The 21,687-nt window shown below is 35.3% G+C and overlaps 1 protein-coding gene across 2 annotated transcripts in view; it reads left to right on the forward strand.

The window, feature by feature from the left end:
• CPNE8 (copine 8) overlaps nucleotides 1–21,687 on the forward strand; it is a 232,092-nt gene that overhangs the window by 22,833 nt on the left and 187,572 nt on the right. For both annotated transcript variants that reach the window (XM_019452437.2, XM_019452438.2), the window contains exons 2-3: nucleotides 8,083–8,123; nucleotides 10,141–10,187. In XM_019452437.2, coding sequence (XP_019307982.1) covers nucleotides 8,083–8,123; nucleotides 10,141–10,187 — 88 coding nt within the window. The remainder of the gene's footprint in view (nucleotides 1–8,082; nucleotides 8,124–10,140; nucleotides 10,188–21,687) is intronic.

Here is a 21,687-nt window from a genome sequence, read left to right on the forward strand (position 1 = left end):
GAGGCCAGAGTCTTCTAATCTCTTTCTGCTTTGTTCATGTCATTGTCTCTTGTCAGTGTCAAATCTCCCTCTGGCTTCCTATTATAAGGATATATGTGATTGTGTTTGGGGCTCACTCAGATAATCCAGAATAATCTCCTCATCTCAGGATCCATGTCTATGCAGGATTTTTTCCTCTCACATTAAGGCACTTTTAGGTTCTAGGGATGAGGACCTGTCTGGTATGTTTGGGAGGGAGCATTATGCTGCCTTCCATGGTTGCCACTTACTGAGATATGAAATGGAGCCACAAGATTGGGGTAAATATAATGAGATTAGTTTTGTGCATGACTTTTTGTTTTTTAAGAAGCTCCATGTTCTGTTTTCAGTTTCTTTTTATCCTGCCCATTTTTTTTCTTTTTTCTTCTCTCTCTCTTTCTCTTTTATTTTTATTTTTATTTTTTGGTTAAATGTTATGTATCATTTCTCTAGGTGAAAGAAGAGGATTGGGTTTTGTACCTTTTTCTGAAAGCTCGTATTGCCCCAAGCTGACCTTACATTACTTCAAACCAATGGGTTCTTCTGTTTACCTTAGCTCGGGCAAACCAGAGCTCTGATATGTCACATTTTGAAAAAGCCTGGGTTTTCTTTTAAGTAATTTCCAAGAATATCAATCATACTGAATGCCTCTAGAGAAGCATAAAACTTTTCAGCATTATCTGCCCCTGAAATTTCTTTTAATATCAAAACCAAATTCAACCCATGCAAAGGTTGAAAATAGTTTTTGTCACTAACTCATTCAGCTCGGCAGTACTAATAAATACTTTAAACAGCCAATTTCAGCAAAACTGAGAAACACTTAAAGCTTATTTTATTTCCAGTTTTAGTGGGGTAATATGTATCACACGTGAAAGAGTTCTCCTTGGTTGCTCAGGCTATGAGAGGCAGCTCTCGAACTGAATTTTTAGTCTATTTGCACAACTTCAAACCTGAAAGTCTATTCTTATTTTCTTGAAAGCCAGATAATCTTGTTAAGTACTTTCCAATGACCCTATCCTTCAGAATTACTTGGTATCTTAGAGTCTAGCTGACTTCAGCTTTTCAGTAAGCTTCAGTTTTTTGTTTTTTTTTTCCTAACATTTATTTCTGAGACAGAGAGAGAGCATGAACAGGGGAGGGTCAGAGAGAGGGAGACACAGAATCCGAAACAGGCTCCAGGCTCTGAGCTGTCAGCACAGAGCCTGACGCGGGGCTCAAACTCACGGACCGCGAGTTCATGATCTGAGCCGAAGTCGGCTGCCCAACCAACTGAGCCACCCAGGCGCCCCATGCTTCAGTTTCAAAATACTTCATTTTTTCATTTCTGAAAGCTTTACTTTTTGCCTGTGCATAATCTGTTTGTCCTTTGCCATAGAAATTGTAGTTTCAAGGCACCTGGGTCGTTCAGTCAAACTTCTGACTCTTGATTTGGGCTCAGGTCATCATCTTACAGTTGTTAGACTGAGCCCCATGTTGTTGGGCTTAGTGTGGGGGTGTTGAGCCTGCCTGGGATTTTCTCTGTCCCCCTCTCTCTACCCACTTCCCTGCTCATGCTTGCTCTCTGTCTCTCAAAATAAATAAATAAACTTTTTTAAAAAAGAAATTGTAGTTTCAGGAAAAATATTTTTTTCCTTAAATTTGTGTGCTAAATTTCCAGAGATAATATTTGTTCAGTGAATAATAATAAAAAGATGACTAAGTGAGTCAAAGAGGATTAAATATTACATTCAAATCACTTCAAAGATGGGATACATTTTCTTTCAGTTGCTCAAAAAAGGTTTGATTTCCTTGTTTTAGATAAAAAAATCTGGGGGTACCTGGGTGGCTCAGTTAAGTGTCTGACTTTAGCTCAGGTCATGATTTCACATTCATGATTTTGAGCCCCATGTTGGACTCTGTGCTGACAGCTCGGAGCCTGGAGCCTTCTTCGGATTCTGTGTCTCCCTCTCTCTCTGCCCCTCCCCCACTCACACTCTGTCTCTCTGTCTCTCTCGCTCTCAAAAATAAATGAACATTAAAAAATAAAAATATTAAAAGTATCTGAAAACCATTTTGTGTGTATGTGCGTTAAAATATGTGTTGTGTGTGTGTGTGTGTGTGTGTGTGTGTGTGTGTGTGTGGATATAGTGGATATATATATATCTATATATCAAGAACTTCCTCGTTCTAGTCTATAAGACAATATAATGCCCAGAGTAAGGACCCTGGGCATGGCCTAGTGACATGGAGCATATTTATGATGCCAGTAAAGAAGTCATAGGTTTTTTCAGTTAATGGATTACTTATTAGGGCAAAGGCCATAAATGCCACCTTCTTCTGTTCTTCTTTCCGTAATAAGATACTTCACCATACCTAAAGTGAAAAATGCTGATGCTTTTGACTGGATACTAAAACCATTCACTCATTCAATTGGTGCATGTTGAGCCTGTGCTTAGTGCTAGGTTCTGTGGCTGCCTAAGCAGTGTTTGATAAAGACCTTGAAGGCAGTCGATGATGCCAAGACTATACTGAATAACAGGTAAATAAAAGGCTCCCAATAATTTCCTAAATTTTAATTAAGCCCAGAATCATTCTGTTTATAGATACAAAACAATTTTTCAGGAGAGATTGTATGATTCAGAGATGTGGTTCTCTGTCCACATGTGGAAAATTTAAGCTGGACCCTGTTTATTTATAGCTTATATTTTTGCTCCTATGGAAAATTAAATACAACAGTATCTTATTTGGCTCTATTCATAAACTATATTTTTGTTTTAATTAAAAAGTAAGTAGATCAATTCCAATCATGTATAGCAGTATAACCCTTTATGTGTAAACTTTGTTGACCACAAGTAGCTGTACTTTTGGAGCTCACTTCATATCTTCAATTTGAAGATTTAGTCCCTAAAACAACTATGTTGTGTGTTTTGTTAAATTAGCACTTTAGAAGGTCACAAATAGCAAAATTGTTTCTACAGTGAAACTATTAACTTTAAAATTCATAACATATATAGAGTAGATTTTCTTGTCCAAATTGCATTTGTGTTAGAATGATGATATGTTTCCCTTTTAAAGAATTTTAAATCAAAAAGAATATTTATCAGGTGATTTCATTTACTGAGTGGGAAAGAATGAGCAGCATGCCTACAGCTTTTAGGTTAACTTGCTTACAGATCACTTTATCTTAATCGATCGTGTTATTCTATGATCACTGTACATATGAAGTATTAGAAGTTTTAATAATCCACTCATAAAGCCAAATTATATATAACAGAGATGGATACTTGAACTTTTTATTTATTTTATTTTATTATTATTATTTTAAATATTTATTTATTTAGAGAGAGAGGGCGTGAGCATGTGTGAGCGGGGAAGAAGGGGCAGAGAGAGAGGGAGAGACAGAATCCCAAGAGGCTCCAGGCTGTCAGCAAAGATCCAGATGCCGGTCTTAATCCCACAAACCATGAGATCATGACCTGAGCCAAAATCAAGAGTCAGATACTTAACCAGCTGAGCTGCTCAGGTACCCCTAACTTTTTACAAATAAGGTAGTTCAAGATGTTCATTTTTTAAGGTTTTAATTACATAGACATACCTATAAATTGTTTTTTCCCACTAGTATATTTTTAAAAATATAGGATAAAAGCTAACCATTGTACGTGATTTGTTTTGATGTTGTATCTTAGTCAATTTGACTATTTTTAGGTTACTGTTCCTTCTCCCCATAATCTACTGTTATTTTCTATACCATCCAATGTTGCTAATTAGTTATTTCTGTGAATTTGTTTACCTAGCACAGTTCAGGTTTCTTCAAATAAAGGAACATGTCTTTAATATTTATTCTATCTTTGGTAGTGTTTAATTAGGTCTTGGGCATAGAGTATTTGCTTGAAAAACACTTGCAGAATTGTCCTGAAGCTTTAAGAAAATTACTATTTTCCAGTGAGAAAAAGACAAGCCTGAGAGGTCGTTTTAAGGGACTAGTCAGCTGTTCAGTATGGGTCTTGGAATGATAATTAATAATAAAAACTAGAGGGGTGCATGGGTGTCTGAGTCGGTTGAGCGTCTGACCCTTGATTTCTGCTCAGGTCATAATCCCACGGTGGTGAGATCAAGCTCTGCATGGGGCTCTGCACTGATCATGGAGCCTGCTTGGGATTCTTTCTCTCCCTTGGCCCCTCTCTCGTGCTGGTCTGTGTTCTCTCTCTCTCTCTCAAAAAAAAAAATAAAAAAAAAAAGAATAAAAACTACAATGATCAAAAAAAAAATTGTGATTTTCATGTTGGTCACTCAGTATAGTTCTGTGCTAATAATGATATGAGAACTATCTTACAATTGGAAGGTGACTTGGGCATAAAATCAGAGAAGGCAGGGTTATAGAAGGAGCTGACTTGTCATCAAGGGGGGGTAGCTTGATGTATCAGTCACTGTTACAAGGGATCAGTACCTATGAGGATTGAATAGTTAAGGGGGAGTCAGGGAAGCCTTTCTCCTGGATGGTCCTGGAAAGGTGTTACTAAATTCTTGCTTATCTGTTCTCCTATTTCAGGTTTCGTGCAAAATACACCTCTTCCATTAACCTAGTATTTCTTCATGCAGGTTAGAGTTTAATTAATTGGGCCTCAGTTTTAGTGATGCTATTTCAATTGTACTCTTTTAAGTCCAGGCATTTTAATTGAAATTTGAGAATGAATGGTTACTAGAACAACTCAGGCAATTCGTGGATTATAATTTTGATTGGGTTATTTCTTCAGGTAAATTTTCTTCTCATATACTGTATTTTTCAATAATTTATTTCAGGACTTTGCTCTCTTTCTTGTTTTGGCTACATCTAGATTTACAGAATAGAAAGATACATTCAGGATTTTTAATCTATTGAAATGCAACATCACATTATAAAATTATAGGCATAAAGGGATAGGTATCCTGACTCAAGCAAATGACAACCCCATGGAGGGAAGAGTAACTTTCCCATATAAATGTTAATGAGTGGGGTGTGTGTGTGTGTGTGTGTGTGTGTGTGTGTGTGTGTGTTGTTTCTTATAGTGCCTCATATGGAAAACTAAGACATTTTTCTATGAATAAATACGGTTATGTTTGGCCTCTTATCCTAATGTCTCTATTCTGTAGTCAGGATCACTCTTCATATTGGTCTATGGACAGGAATTTATTTTATTTTATACTCCAGTGGCTCAACCAGCAGATGTAATGGGAGACCTTCCAGATTTCCCAACCCTCATAGGAAAATAAGTTGTTTCTTTTGGACTTCTCCAGACACTGTGGCATTTTGTAAAGAACAGAGAAATCCAGTTCAGAGATACAGAAGGGTTGACTCCTTTGGATTAGTCAGTCCCAGGCTGTGTGTACTCTTATTCATTTATTCAGTGCCTCCGAGCCTCAGCTTAGCTTCTTTTTTATAAAACAGCCTTTGCAATAACACCTCTTATTTTACTTAATGTGAATGTGCTTTATTTTTAATAGGATGTTGAAAAGGTAAAAACCTTCATTCCTATCATCAAACCAAACTTTGTGATGCATTTTGGTAATTGCTGGCCTTTTACAGTATATATACTATTTAAGAATATTTGCCTTTTCTGAACTTTTAAATTCATACATGTTTGAATTTTATTAATGAAATTTATTGTCAAACAGCAATGGGAAAGTCAAATTGCAAATTTCAGGGGCTAATTTATGATGAGATTATGGAGTTTTATTTCTCATCATATATTGAACCTAAGATTTTTTTATTTCTTTATTTTTGGCCTTACCATGTGTAATATGGACCGTAATGGTTAGAAGAAACCATGTGACCTCTAGAATCTATGTTTTAAAATATTTGTCTTTATTATTGATAGAAATCCATTATTGTATATTTGGGGCTAAAAACTGTAGTGTTTTTTTTTTTTTAAAGAAACTGTAGGGTTTTTTTTAAAGCATGGAAATCACATTATTTTCTTTTAAATATGTGTATAACGTAGTTTTTGAGTCCCAACCACATTGCAATATTTTGCACTATCTTCTCTCCTACATTTTTACGAACTCTGAAAGGAAGAGCTAAATTACATTTTTAAGGACACTAATGAGTGAAAAGCTAGACATATGGGAAGGGCTGAAGAACTTCCACTTAAGTGGAGAAGCACCTTTGTAAATATGTATCACAGTAATTTTTCAAATGAAAATGCTTTAATTTACTGTTTGCTAACCATTGCTGGAGTCACTATGTCTGCTTAGGATACAGAGGATTATTTTAATTTGATTTTTGACTAGTGGTTCTTTGAAGCTGACTTAATTCCAAATATAAATATATCTGATATTTTCTCTTCCTTTTAGGAACATTTCAAGACATAATGTCATTTATTTTGGTCTGTGCTGCATTGTTCTGTTGACTGTTTTAATTTTCTCTTTGTACAGTGATTCTATGGATGCAGTAACTTTTGAGAACCTGAAATAAGAAAGGATATCATTGGATAATATCAAAGGATAACACTGATATTAAAATAGGCCTTTCAAATACCATGGGCAGCACAGATATATGCACATGAGTAGCAGTCCTGAGTGGAGGAATAAGACAGTTTGTAAATATGAGATTTTTAGTATAAGTATTAAGAATAAAAATGTAATTAATGATTACAAATTATTACCCATTAATAAAAGATGAATATGAAATTTAACTTTGGAACCTTTAAATCATTCTAGATAGCCACATTTTTCATGCAAGGATATAGCTTCAAATTACTACGTTTTAGGAAAAAATATGGTTTTGATGGAAACTTTTCTTTTTTATCAAAGTTTATTTTTGAGAGAGAGAGAGAGAGAGCAAGTGGGAGAGGGACAGGGAGAGAGGGGGATGGAGACTTTGACGTGAGCTCTGCTCTGACAACAAAGAACCCAATGCAGGGCTTGAACTCACCAACTGTGAGTTCACGATCTGAGCGGTAGTCAGATGCTTAATTGACTGAATCACCCAGGTGTCCCTAGATGGAAATTTTTCTAATTGCCTTATTAATCAGGGCACACCGAGTTAACTTTTTTTGATTACTCAGGGTTATTGTTATGAGCATATTGTTATGAGCATAAATGACAGCATTACTGTCATTGAAGGTAACAGGATACCCCAGTACCAGAGGAACTGAGACCTTCACAGTTACTGATTTTCCATTTTTATTCTGGTTTAGATACAGAAATATCTGTAAATAAGAACCAGTAGATGCTAATGATGGCCTCTTCTACCTTTTGAACGTTTTATTCTACTGAAAAAATCTTCAGGCAAGATCTGTATGTTCATCTTGAATTCCCAAACCACAATAGCAGTGTAAAATTCCTCAGAATTGATGTCACAGAAATGTCAATAGATGGTGCTTCCCTGTCACCTTCTAATTGTGTGAACTAATGTGATCATGTGCTCTGAATCCAAAACAATTTTTCATCAGTAACAGCTCACAGTTCAATTCAGGAAACATTTCTGACCATCTGTATACTGATTAATGAAGGGATAAAAGGAAACTTGATATAGTTAAATTTCTTTCTTTTTTTTAATGTTTTATTTATTTTTGAGAGAGAGAGCATGAGCAGGGGAGGGGCAGAGAAAGAGAGGGGGACAGAGGATCCGAAACAGGCTCTGCACTGACAGCAGACAGCCCTATGTGGGGTTCGAACTCATGAACCATGAGATCATGGCCTGAGCCGAACTTGGATGCTCAACTGACTGAGCCACCCAGGTGCTCCAATAGTTAAGTTTCTCAAAGAGATTTTAATATAAGAATGTGGAACGTTTTTGATATCAACCAGCTGTAGTACAAGACTGAACAAATAGGCCTCCCTCACCCTGGCTTCCTGAACTTCAGTGATGTTCATTTTGAATAAGTATAACCAGATCTTTGGTGAATTTTTATTTAGTCATACGTGTATACATAATATACATATATAATGTGTATATAACGTATATCAAAGACCTATATATTACAATATATACTCTATATGTATTACATATATAATCTATATAAAGGTTACATATTTATATACATTTATGTATTTATGTAAATGTTTTGGCCTTATATTCATTTAACATTTTCTTTTATTCAACAGAAATCTCCTTGACAGAGACACATTCTCCAAATCTGATCCAAGTAAGTATCTTTTACTTGCTTTTTTGAAACAGTCTACTCATATTTCTTACTTGATTTTGCAAAATTTGTATGAAACTTATAGTTCTTGTTTATTTTTTAATTTAATTTTTTTAAGTTTATTAATTTTGAGAGAGGAGAGAGCACAAGCACTAGCAGTGGAGGGAAAGAGAGGGAGAGAGGAAATCCCAAGCAGGCTCCGCCCTGTTAGGGTGGAGCCAAATGGGAGGCTCTATCCTAGGGAGCAGTGAGATCTTGACTGGAGCCCAAGTCAAGAGTCATATACTCAACTGACTGGGCCACGGGGGCGTCCCCTCCCCTTTTTATCTTAAATACAGTTCTTGTTTAAATATTTGTTTTAAAGAGCAGACAGCACGAAGTGGGATAGTCTCAAGCCCTGCATCTCATGTACCTGGGCAGTAGTCTGGCTAAAGACAGGGAGTTGCTTAGCACTTTGAGAATAAGACAAAGATACAATGGGAGACAGTTCACTTTGAAATTGGAACCTCATGGTATTGCCATATGGTAGAAATTATATTTGAAAGGCGACCATAATGGACCATAATTTTAAGTGATTTAGCCCCAGAGTAAGACTTTTCCTCCTCCTCCTCCTCCTTTTTTTTTTTTTTTTTTTTTGTAAATAAAAGGAGTATGCAAAGGCAGGTTTAACCATGGATGTGCTGAATTTTTTGATTCCTAATTACATATATTGAAAAACTGGAGATAACTTGTCAAATGAAAAAGATAGTTTAAATTAGAAAGCAGCTACAGTAATGTGCACATTAACAAGTGTTTCCAAATCTTGTAGTAGTTACAAATTAATATCCTGCACCTCTTCATCTCTACAAATATGTGGGCCAATGTGGATTAATTACAGGTGGAAGGTTTTGTAAGATGTTAGAATTCTTGAGGTACTCATTGGGGAAAAAGCGTTATAATTTGTGGGTATTAAAAATTCCCGGGGCTCACTTGACAAATGACGGGGAATTTTTTTATCCCTTAATCTTTACCCCAAACACTTCATTTCTCTTTTTGTGACTTCCTTTCATGGTTGACAGGCTTTCTGACCAGTTTACAAATATTGAGGGTGGGAGTTGTAAATGTCATATGTAGACTGTGATATGCTCTAGATTGTCCTTCTTGTGATGACACTGAGCATTATAGGTATTGTAGGAAGAGCTTGCCTTATGTCTAGTAACATAACGAAATATTTCAAACTGTTAAACTGTAGTTTAAAGATTTATGTATATGTGTAGAATAATGTAGATGAAAACATTAGCGAATAATTATTACATGTTTTTGTGCCTAGATCTATGCATGTTAGGTTCTAAAGATCTGATATAGTTTTCATTTCATTTCATTTCACTTATTTTATTTTTTAGGTAGTTTTTACCATTTGATGTTTTACTAGCAAGTTTCTTATAAGAAGAAGGCTAGGAATTAGGAATTTTTTTGTTTTTGTTTTTGTTTTTGTTTTTGTTTTTTTGAGAGCAAGCAAGCAAGTGAGCAGGGGTGGGTAGCAGAAGGAGAGAGAGAGAGAATCTTTTTTTTCTAATTTTTTTTTAATGTTTATTTTTGAGAGAAAGAGAGACAGACTGACAGAACGTGAATGGGGGTGGGGCAGAGACAGAGGGACACATAGAATCTGAAGCAGGCTCCAGGCTTTGAGCTATCGGTACAGAGCCCAACATGGGGCTTGAACCCATGAACCGCGAGATCATGACCTGAGCTGAAGTTAGTCGCTCAACCAACCGATTGAACCACCCAGGTGCCCTGAGAAGTAGAGAATCTAAAGCAGGCTCCGTGCTCAGAGATGAGCCTGACTCATGTCTCCATCTCACGACTGTGAGGTCATGACCTGAGACGAAATCAAGAGTCAGACACTTAACTGACTGAGCCACCCAGGGACCCTCAGAAATTATTTTGATGTAGCTTTCGGACAGCTGGAAAAAAAATTGTATACATTCATATGTTGTATTTATAAAAAGACATTATACATTTATTTTTTCATCTTTTATAGTTTGTGTCTTATATGTACAAGGAGTTGGAAATAAAGAATGGAGAGAGGTAAGAATTAAAAAATTTTTTTAAATCATTGTACTGGAAAATGTGGTATAAGTTAAAATTTGGTCAAGGTGATACTGTCTTGATTTTAGTTATTTTAAGTGTTCTTCAACCCAAAGATTGGATTTTTTTAATTTATGAAAGTCATCTTTGTGTGTGTGTGTGTGTGTGTGTGTGTGTGTGTGTGTGTGTGTTATTTTGGAGAGCAAGAGAGAGAGCATGAGTGGGGGAGAGGGGTGGGGGGTGAGGTATTGAGAGAATGTTAGGCAGGCTCCATGCTTAGCATGGAGCCCTATGCGAGGCTTGATCCCATGGGATCATGACCTGAGCTGAAACCAAGAGTTGGAGACTCGACCAACTGAGCCATCAAGGCACCCCGTGTTTTGTTTTTAATAATCCTCAATGTTTGCCTGATTTATGGCCTTCTTACAGAATAGTCTAGCCTTGAAACTTGTCTCTGTCTAAAGTAAATTTAATAGTTGCAATCCTTACATAATTGAAGTCTGGATTTAAGTCTCACTTTTAGAAGTCAACTGCTGATTTTATAAAATATTACTTTAAAGGATTTTAAGTGTGGAGCTTGATATTAACTATCACCTTCTTTTTGCCAGTTAGTAACTTATTGTTTGAAAATGAGGTAGAAACTCAGTTTCCTAATGCAGACCTACTTTGTTTAATGAAATAAAAACAAGGAGGCAGAATTATTTTAGTTAATTTATATTCTAGAGTATCTCTCCTTTCAAATGGAAGGATGATCACTGGAAGAGAGGGGGTGCATATTAAAATAAAAGGCATTTCTATCTGCTTGTAGTTGCTGGTTATCCCAGGAAGTTAGCGCATTGTTTTAATGAGGTTACAGTTTCTGGTGAGATTTCCCTAGTGAGATCTGTGCTATTTGTTGCCATAGATTGCTTTGCGGCCAGCCATTTTACCAGCGTGTCTCAACTGTGAGATAGAGGATAAGAATAGGTCATTGTAATTTATTCTCAAAACTGGCAGAATAAACCAATTCAAAAATTGCCCCTACTGATAATGGGTCAGCGGGATAGTGAGAACCAGTTTCTCATATTTAATTGTTGCTAGACATTTCCATGTGATATTTTTCTCAAAGTCTATTTATACAAATGTAAATTCATCAGCTTTACCTTACGGCCACTGCCTCTTTGCTCCACGTATAACTAATGGCATCACCAGCCAAAATATCAAACTGCAATTTTTGCAGTCACTCTTGACTTTTCCTCCCACACCTTTCTTGTTTATCAGTTATCCAGTGGTGTGAATTCTCTTTAATCAAAAAAAAAATCTCAAATGAACCACGTCCTTCATTCATTCAGACCTATGTTATCTTAGTCTTCTCTGTTACAACATTCTCGTGAGTGCATGCTTCTCTCTCATTCCTCTAATTTTTCCTGTGATTATTTTCCTAAGAGATATGCTGTCTCTTGTCATTCAGTCTAGAGTTCCCTTTCTCAAAGGCCTGGGGCCATCCAGTGGAACTGCTGACTGACCATAAGAGTCAGGCTAGCTGGGGGTAAGCACTTACTAGGAGTCTTCAGAAAATAACATTACTGGAGGGGCCAATAAAGGAACTGAGATAAACATTCAAAAGATATGGGACCAGGCATCTGGGCCAATACAGATCCCTAGTGAAGAGGCTTTTCTGTTGCCTACACAATGAGATATGAATTTCTTTCTTACTTTATAAGATCTTTCATAATAATAATGACTAATATTCTAAGTTGTTTAGACATATTGACTAATTTAGTTTGTACAATAACCTTAAGAGGTAGAGACTATTATAATTCTTATTTTACACATGAGGAAACTAAAGCACAGAAAGCTTAATTGATATTATGAAGTCTACCCACTTATAAATACTGGAATAGGGATTTCAACCCAGGTCATCTGGCTCCAGAGCCCTTGCTATTACATCACCTTGCTTTGCAGAATCCTTATCTGATCCCAACATTCACATTCTGGTTTTATTGATGGAAGGAAATTCTAGAAATTGATTTTTGGGTTTTATTCTTATTTAAGCTTGACTCTGAATGAAAGACAAATAGGAAAAAGGTCTACTATTTAGGGAAAATAACCATAATAATAAAATAAAACAGAAAACACTATTGTTCTTGTTTATTTTTTCTCCTTGAAGGAGTAAAAAGAGTTAGTAAGAGGGAACAATACTCAAAGGGGGCATAAGAAAAAGTAGAAATTGCAAAAGTGATGAGAAGTAGGACCCAGAATTATCTAGTGTGGATAGGAGCAGATGGAGGAAGATGAAGAGAAAGCAGTTAAGAGGCAGTTTCAATAGACAGCATTTAAGAAGAATTAAGTGTTAAAAACTGGAGAATAGTCTGGAACAGTAGAAAGGAAGTCCCAGATGCAGGAGACAAGCATTTAGGGGCTAAAATCCATTGTATTTAACAGCTAATTGAACTTGCTGGATAAAGGAAAGGTGTGAAGGAATTAAATACATTATGTATATTATTAAATCTCCACAAAACCATGTGAGAAAGACAGTTTCCTTATTTTGAGAGCCAGTGTGATATAGTGGCTAAGGAAGTGCACTTGACCTCTCTTGTTTCTTAATCTGTGATGTGGGAAATGGTGGAGATTCTAGCATATGGTGGTTCAGAGGATCAAATGTGAACCACTGATAACAGTGTCTGGCACATAGTAAACGTTATATGATTAAGGATACATGGGGACTCTAAGAGATCAAAAAAACTTTTATAAGGGTAACAAAACTAGTAAGGGGCAGGTCAGTAAATTCCTGCATTATAAAATTCTGTAGAATTCATTGCACAAGCCCAGCTGTTGATGGGAAAATGACCTATGGGATTTACTTGGCCTCAAACCTAATATGAAGCAGTGGTGTTACGCAGCTGCTAAAAGGCTAATGCAATCTGAGGATGCGGTGATGGATGTGCAGCGCTTGCATCAAAGAAGATAATGCTGTTATGTTGAACTACATGAGATTGTCATTTTCGCATGTCAAAAACGGTCGAGTGTTGGCAATTTCATGTGATTCAATCAGATTCTATTGTATTTTGCTCTGGTGGGAGCAAATCTGGAGTGTTACTTCTCAGTCCTCCATTTGAGACCCCCAAAATGCCAACTATGTATTTTAGGAGGGTTACCATCTTGAAGAAAGGGATAGAGGCTATGCCATAGGAATAAAGGAATGTTTAATCTAAAAAATGCAAAGACTCTGACTATTCATAATAAATGTCTTTAAAATCTTAATGTATTTTCATTTAGAAAATGGGAGTACACTTACCTGATGTTGAAACAAACAAGGAGGAAACAAAAAAAATTTGGCTCAAAGATGGAGAGACAGACATTATTTAATCGAATGTGAGGAAGACGTTTTTAACACTTAAGAGTATCCCACGGTGGAATGTATGTGGATATAGTGGAACTGTAGCCACAGTTCCTAGAACTGTATGCTGGCACTAGAGTGGATGTCCTATATCTGGAAGTAGTCAAACGGGCTGGACTAATTCACCAGGAATGAAATTGGTCTCAGTTCTAATTTCCTAACTAGTCTGCTTTTTTATGAGACTGTAGGGTTCAAAAGAGTTTTCTAGTCATTTTATCAGTTCTTCCAATCATCTTTCAAGTATTGAACATTATTTTACAAGATGACAGCAAAAATCACCGTGGTAACTACACTCAAGATATTTGGAATCAGATAAGCAAAACAATATTATAGATACTTTATTAATAACTTTAAATCCATCCACCCATTTATCAATTTGACATATTTTTAAGTGCCTGTTATGTGGTTGCAATGGTGGGTAAGATTTTTAAATAGATAGTATTTCTGCCTCAAGGAACATGTAAAATATGGTAGAATTCTACCAGCAACTTTAGTATATCTATACTATCAATATACTGATTTAGGTATCACAACTGTGTTGTAATATAGCAGTTGTGTTTGTATTTGAATTTAGTTATATTCTGGAAAAATACATAGTAATTAGCTATATGATTTTATGTTCTGGGATGAATTATCTTTAGATAGCAAGGATTAATAAAAAAAAGGAGCTTAAAATATGTTGAAATAAATGCTCCAAATAAAGAGATGGAAAAAAATATTTAAAATTGATCTGTAGTTGAAATCTGCAATTTAAAAATTATATCTGACACTATTAGAATTACCTGCATATCTTATATAAATTCTAATGACTATGAATTATCAAAAGCTCTTGAAGTAATTGATCTTTTAAAACTAAAATTATATTTCAGTGCATAACAGTTTTGGAGCTAGAAATGATAAAGTGCCATGAATTATGAAAATATGAAAACCTCTTGGTGGCAAGTGGAAACTGCAAAGTGTTATCCCTGAGGATGCACACTTAACTTTGAGAGGTTCTGAAAATGTTGCAACTAACTTCTTTGAGTTAAATTTTAGTTATCCATAGGTAATCTATTTTGTGAATTACCTTTTTTTGTAACATTCTTTTTTTTTTTTTTTTAGACTTTATATATTTATTTACTTTGGGGGCAGGGAGAGAGAGAGAGAGAGAGAGAGAGAGAGAGAGAGAGAGAGAGAGAGAGAGAGAGAGAATCTCAAGCAGGTTCCATGCTGTTGGTGCCAAACCCGACAAGGGGCTCAATCTCAAGAACCATGAAATCATGACCTGAACGGGAATCCTATGCTTAACTGAGTGAGCCATTCAGGTACCCCCGTGAATTACTTTTAAATATTTAAAATTATAGAGTTGGTTTCAGATTCTCTAAGTTTGTATGTGATAAAAGAAAGCAAGCTGAAGTTTTTATAATCCACAGCGATCACAGTTTGGAGGCAAATCTACTGCCACAGGTTGATTACTGTAATTTGACATTGTCTCTGCTTCTGAACCATTCCTCTGACTTTGAGCTATTTTAACATGTATTTATCTCCATACTGAATAATATATGTATAATATATGAACACACAAACATATTCAGAAAGGATGAGGATATTGCTCATAGCCCAGCTTAAACGATACTTTACCTATTTGACTTTTCTAAACTTCACAACTAGAATTTCTACCTTGCCCCTTTGAAATTCTGTAATTTCTGTATGTTTCTCACGGTCCTTGTCACCTTCTTCTTTATATCATTCAACAAATATCATTGTTTTGTTTTTTTTGTGTGTGTGTGTGAACATACTGTCTTTGGAATCTCAGCTTCACTTCTTAACTCAGTGCTCCTTAAAGGTCAACCTCTTGCACAATAGCATTTAGGATAGGGCTTTGTTCTTACAAGGTGCTCAGTTAATATTTGTTAAAAGGATAATTTTGAGGATACCCTCAAACGTAGGCACACACTCAACTCTCATGGTTTCAGAACTTATGAATTGGAACAACCCCTGTAGATCATTGGGTGTAAAGGTCACATTTTTCATGTGAGAACATTTGTGTGGTACACTACCTAGTCATGAGTGCTTGTTCTTCAGCTCCTGATCATAACTTTAACTATATACTTTGGAATGTGAATTACAGCATCCATTGAAAACATATTTACCTCTTGAAGCTTAGGGGATACAAGTTTCATCCTCTCCTTTTTGTTCTATAAAAAATATTAGACTGAACGATCTAAGGTTATTGATATAGGACTGGCAGCTCCCTACAATCTTTAGGCATGCACTATGGCTAAGCCCCTGAGGGTCCTGTATGGCTACTGACACCACCTTTGCTCTTGGATTCACGGTGCAGAGCAACTGAACATTCTGTTTTGTTTAGTCTTCTTTTCTCTTTTTTTAAAAAGATCTTAAGGACAATATACTGTTGAGCATTCAATCTGCAGACATTGTACTCTTCTCATTGGCATTTGAAGGATTCTTGCGGTATATGTCATGACTTCTTCACTGTGATTGCTTGAGGGGATTGTAATGGAAGACATGTGAGGTTCTCTTACAAGAACACTTGCATGGCATACAGTTTAAAGAATTTTGTAGTACCAGTATCTTCGATGGTGTATATAGTCAATATTATGGCATTATTATTTTAGCAAAAATATTTTGTGTGCCCCTCAGGAAGATACCCTATACACTCATTTGAATTCCCAAGGTCAGCTACACCAGTGTTGGAAAGAGACCTTTGGGCCTTGAAATTTTTCTGTTTAGAAAAGGACATAAAGTAGATTGACAAATATTCCTGGTTACAGATAACTAAAAGCTGTGGCTTAATATAAGTGGTCCATTCTTTATAAGGCTCAGGGAAAGTCGATTAACTCTATGAGTATTCTATGACCCATTGAATAAGAATCATACTTTGATAGAACTTTGCTGATTGATTATTAGTTGAAGAATTAGTAGAATAATTTTTGTCTTGAGTTATTTTTTTCCTGCCATTTATTTTTTATTTTTCCAGCTTTATTAAGATATAATGGACATATAACATTATATAAGTTTAGAGTGTACAATGTAATAATTTGATATTTGCTTATATTGTAAAATGATTATCAAAATAAGGCAAGTTAACACATACATATATCACATCCCATTATATGTATTTGTGTGTGTGTGTTATGGTGAGAACTTTAAAAATGGACTCTTAGCAGGTTTCAAATTTACAAAATAGTTTTGTTAACTATCGTCACTATGTATATGTTACATTTTCAGAACTTACTCATCTTATAACTGGAAGTTTGTACTCTTTGACCACTTTTGCCTATTCCCACCACCCCTGGCAACCACTAGTCTGTTCTGTTTCTATGAGCTTTGCTTCTTTTAGAGTCCACATATAAGTGAGATCATGTAGTATTTGTCTTTCTCTGACTGACTTATTTCACTTAGCATAATATCCTCAGATTTCATCTATGTTGTCTTGCAAATGGAAGAATTAATTTCCTTTTTATTAATGGCTGAATTTCTATTCTTTTTTAAAATATGCTTTTTTTAAACTAAATTTTTTTAATGTTTATTTATTTGAGAGAGAGAGAGAGAGAGAGAGAAATAGAGCATGAGCAGGGGAGGAGCAGAGAGCCCGGGGGGACAGAGGATCCCAAACAGGCTCCATACTGACTGCAGAGAAGCCAATGTGGGGCTTGAACCTTTGAACTGCAAGATCATGACCCAAGCTGAAGTTGGACGCTTAACCGACTGAACCACCCTGGCGCCCCTTTAATATAACTTTTTATTGAAATAAAACATACTCAAACCAAAGTGAAAATAATACGGCCTAATAATTTGTTATAGTGAACACATCCATGTAACCACCACCTAGAGCAAAAAATAGAACCTTCCAGCAATCCAGCAATTCTGATTGTGCCCTTCTCTCCTTCTAGATTAAACACTATCCTGAATTCTAACATTATAGAATAATTTGTTTGACCTCCTTGACTCATATTTTTCGCTTCCCACTCTTGCCTCTGGCAGAAACCACCAATGTGTTCTTTGTACCTGTGAGCTTTTTAAATTTATTTTTTATTTATTTTGTTAATATTCTACAAGTAAGTGGGATCATGTAATATATGTCTTTGTCTGACTTATTTACTTAGTATAATGTCCTCATGGTCCATTCATGTTGTCACAAATGGCAGATTTCCTTCTTTTTTTATGGCTGAATAATATTTTACTAAATATAGTAGAATATAGTATAACCCTTTCTTTATCCATTCATTCACTGATGGACACTTAGGTTGTTTCCATCCCTTGGCTATTGTAAATAATGCTGCAATGAACATGGGGATACATGTAATTTTTTGAGTTAGTATTTTTGTTTTCTTTGGATAGATACCCAGAAACGGAATTGCTAAATCATATGATAGTTTTATTTTTAATTTTTCGAGGAACTTCCATACTGTCTTCCACAGTGGCTCCACCAGTTTACATTCCCGCCAATAGTGTAAAAGGTTTCTCTTTTTTCCACATCTGCCCCAACACTAGTAATTTCTTATCTTTTTGTTAAGAGCCATTCTAACAGGTGTGAGGTGCTATTTCACTATAGTTTTGGTTTGCATTTCCCTGATACTTAGTGATGTAGGACACCTTTCCTGTACCTGTTGGCCATCTGTATGCCTTCTTTGGAAAAATGTCTATTCAGATCCTCTGCCTATTTTTTAATTGGATCGATTTTTTTTTAAACCATTGAGTTATAGGAGTTCTTTATGTATTTTGGTTACTAAACCCTTATCAGATACATGATTTGCAAATATTTTCTCCCATTCAGTAAGTTGCCTTTTCATTTTCTTGATGGTTTCCTTTGCTGTGCAGAAGCTTTTAAATTTGAGACATTTGTTTATTATGCTTTTGTTGCTTTTGCTTCTGTTGTAAGACTGAAAAAAATTATCACCAAGACCATGTTAAATTGCTTACTGCCTATGTTTTCTTCTAGGAGTTTATGGTTTCAGGTCTTAAATTTAAGTCTAACCCATTTTGAATTACTTTTTGCATATGGTATAAGATAATGGTCCAGTTTCATTCTTTTGCATTTGACTGTCCTGTTTCCCCACCATTTACTGAAGAGACTGTCCTTTACTTACTGTTTATTCTTGGTTCCTTTGTTGTGAATTAATTGATATGCATAGGTTTATTTCTGATCTCTATTCTGATCTATTTATTTTTGTGTCTGTTTTTATACCTGTACTATACTGTTTTGATTACTGTAAGTTGGTAATATGATCTGAAATCAGGGATTTTGATATCTCCATTGGTGTGCATATTTTCATTTTCAGTACACACTATCACATCATTTTCCAGAATTTTCCATGTGTCATTCTCATTGCAAAGCATTCTTGCTAATGCTTTGTATTGCCAGTCTTTTTAATGTTCCATTCTGGTTAATGTGCAAAGATATCTTGTTTGGATTTTAACTTCCTGCTAATTAATGTGGCTGAGCACCCTTTGTCAGGCCTCATGCCCATTTGGCTATCTGTTATGAAGTGCATGTTTGTTGTTTTTCCCATTTTCTTGTTGATTTTTAGGAGTTATTTATATCGTTGGGATAGGAATTTTTGTTGCGAATATGTCTTGCGAATGTCTTCTTTCCTTTTGCAGCATGATTTTTTACTCTCTGAACTGTATTTTGATGAATAGTCCTTAATTTAGGTCAACATAGCAGTCTATTCCTTTATGAGCTATGCTTTTGTTCTGTTAGAGGAAACTTTCTTATTTGAAGACCATGATGATGTTCCCCAGTGTTATAATTCTAGAAGTTTTATTGTTTTAACTTTTATATTTAGATTTACAATTTCTCTGGGATTAATTTTTGGGTATGGTTTGAGGTAAAATTTACATTGATTCCATATGGTATCTAATTGACCCAGGAACATTTATTGAAGAAGTTTCCTTTCTCCACTGCACAATCATATTACCATTATCATAAATGAAATGACTGTATACGTGATGGCCTTGTTAGGATTCTGTTGTGGTATACTCTGTTTAATAACTGTTTTCATAACTAAATCTGGTTGTTTGTGCTTTTTTTTTTTTCCCTTCAAGATTTTCTAGGCCAAAGATTAGCATTTTTTCTTTTTTTTTCCTTGTAAAGGACCAGATGTAAATAAGGGCTGCATAAATATTTTAGGCTAGGTGGCCCTATGATCTCTCTGGCCATTGTAGCATGAGAACAGCCATGGACAATACATGAATGCTTTATCATGACTTTGCTCCAAAGAATCTTAATTTATTCAGCAGTCAGCAGGCCAGATTTGGCTCAGGGGCTGTAATTTTCTGAATCCTGTTCTAGGATAGTCTTAGGTTTTTACTTTACCACAGAAATTTTGGAATTATTTGCCAGTTTACACACATACATATGCACATATGAGATCTGAGATTGTGTTGAAACTGTAGATCAATTTCAGAGAATTGAAATATGTGAAATAGTATGCCTTACGATCTGTGAATATGGATACCCCTCTATTTAAGTTGTCATTAGTTTCTTTTAATATGTGGTAATTTTTTATGTAGAGCTCTTGCACATCTTTAGTTTGATTTTCCTTTAGTGATTTGATATTTTTATTGTAATGTAACTCATCATTTTTCCTTTTTATTTTTTATTGTGATATAGAAAATATAATTTAGCTTTTGGATAATAACTCTGAAGTGACCTTGCTCAACTTACTAAGAATAGTTTGTGGATTTTTAAAAATTTTCTGCATAAATTATGCTGATCTACACATTAGAATTTTATTTTTTCCTATCTAATCATGATATTTATTGCACTGACAAGTACTTTTTGTACAGTGTTGAATAAAGGTGGTGATAGGAAGCATCCTTGTTTTGTTCCTGATCTTAAGGGTAAAGTTTTCAGGTATGCATCTATTGAGAGGATTATGTTATTGTTCTTTATTTTGTCATTGTGGTGAATTACATGTTTGGTTTTCAGTTAAATATATTTATGGAATAAAACCAACTGATTATGATGTGTTTCCTTTTAGATATATTGCTTGCTATGCTTTGCTAATATTTATTAGAATTTTGAATTTATGTTGTGATATTGATCTATAAATTTCCTTTCTTGTCATAGACTTCAAAAGTTTATTTAGTTTTGAGAGGGGAGGAGGGAAGACAGAGAGAGGGCAGAGGATCCAAAACGGGCTCCACGCTGGAGCAGCAAGCTTGATGCCAGACTTGAACTCACAAACTGCGAGACCATGACCTGAGCTGTAGTCAGACACACTACCGACTAAACCACCCAGGCGCCCCTCTTGTGATAGACTTTAGAGTTTGTTATTTACGCTTAGCCAAGTCTCATTAATTTACTTGAAAGTATTTCCACTTTTTCTGTTCTCTGAAAGAATATATGAAAGGTTAATCTTAAATTAAATGTTTGGAAAAATTTGCTGCTAAAGCATTCTTAGCCTGGATATTTCTTTGTGGGGTATTTTAATTCCAGATTCATTTCCTTACTTACATATATGTTCACCCAAGATATTAATTTCCTCATCTGTCAATTTTGTGTGCTATGTTTTTCCAAGAATTTGTTTTGCTCAAATTCTTAAACTCATTGGTGTAAAGTTTTTTATAACATACTTTTATGATGTGCTTAATTTCTGTGTATTCTATAATGATGCCCTTTTTACTTTCTGATTTTGATAATTTGTATTTTCCCTCTTATTTTCCCCTTGATGCATCTTGGTAGAGGTTTATCAACTTTATTAGTCTTCTCAAAGAGTCAATATTTGCCTTTATTGGTTATTTAATTTATTGTTTTGAGTTTATTAATTATTGCAATTATCTTTGTTACTCTCCTCACATTGTTGGGGGTTTAATTTGCTGGTCTGTTTCTAAATTCTTCAAGTAGATAACAATATTTATTTTTAGTCATTTTTCTTTTCTACTATATGCAGTTTAAAAAAAATTAATGTTTAATTAGTTTTGAGAAAGAGAGACAGAGTGAGAAGAGGGGCGGGGCAGAGAGAGAGGGAGACACAGAATACGAAGCAGGTTCCAGATTCTGAGCTGTCAGCACAGAGCCCTATGTGGGGATCGAACCCATGAGCTGTGAGGTTATGACCTGAGTAGAAGACCAATGCCCAACCGATCGTGCCACCCAGGATCCCCTCAACT

The sequence above is a fragment of the Panthera pardus genome, unplaced genomic scaffold, assembly GCF_024362965.1.
Source record: "Panthera pardus isolate Hobbes unplaced genomic scaffold, ASM2436296v1 HiC_scaffold_6, whole genome shotgun sequence".
In the NCBI taxonomy this organism is placed as follows: domain Eukaryota; kingdom Metazoa; phylum Chordata; class Mammalia; order Carnivora; family Felidae; genus Panthera; species Panthera pardus.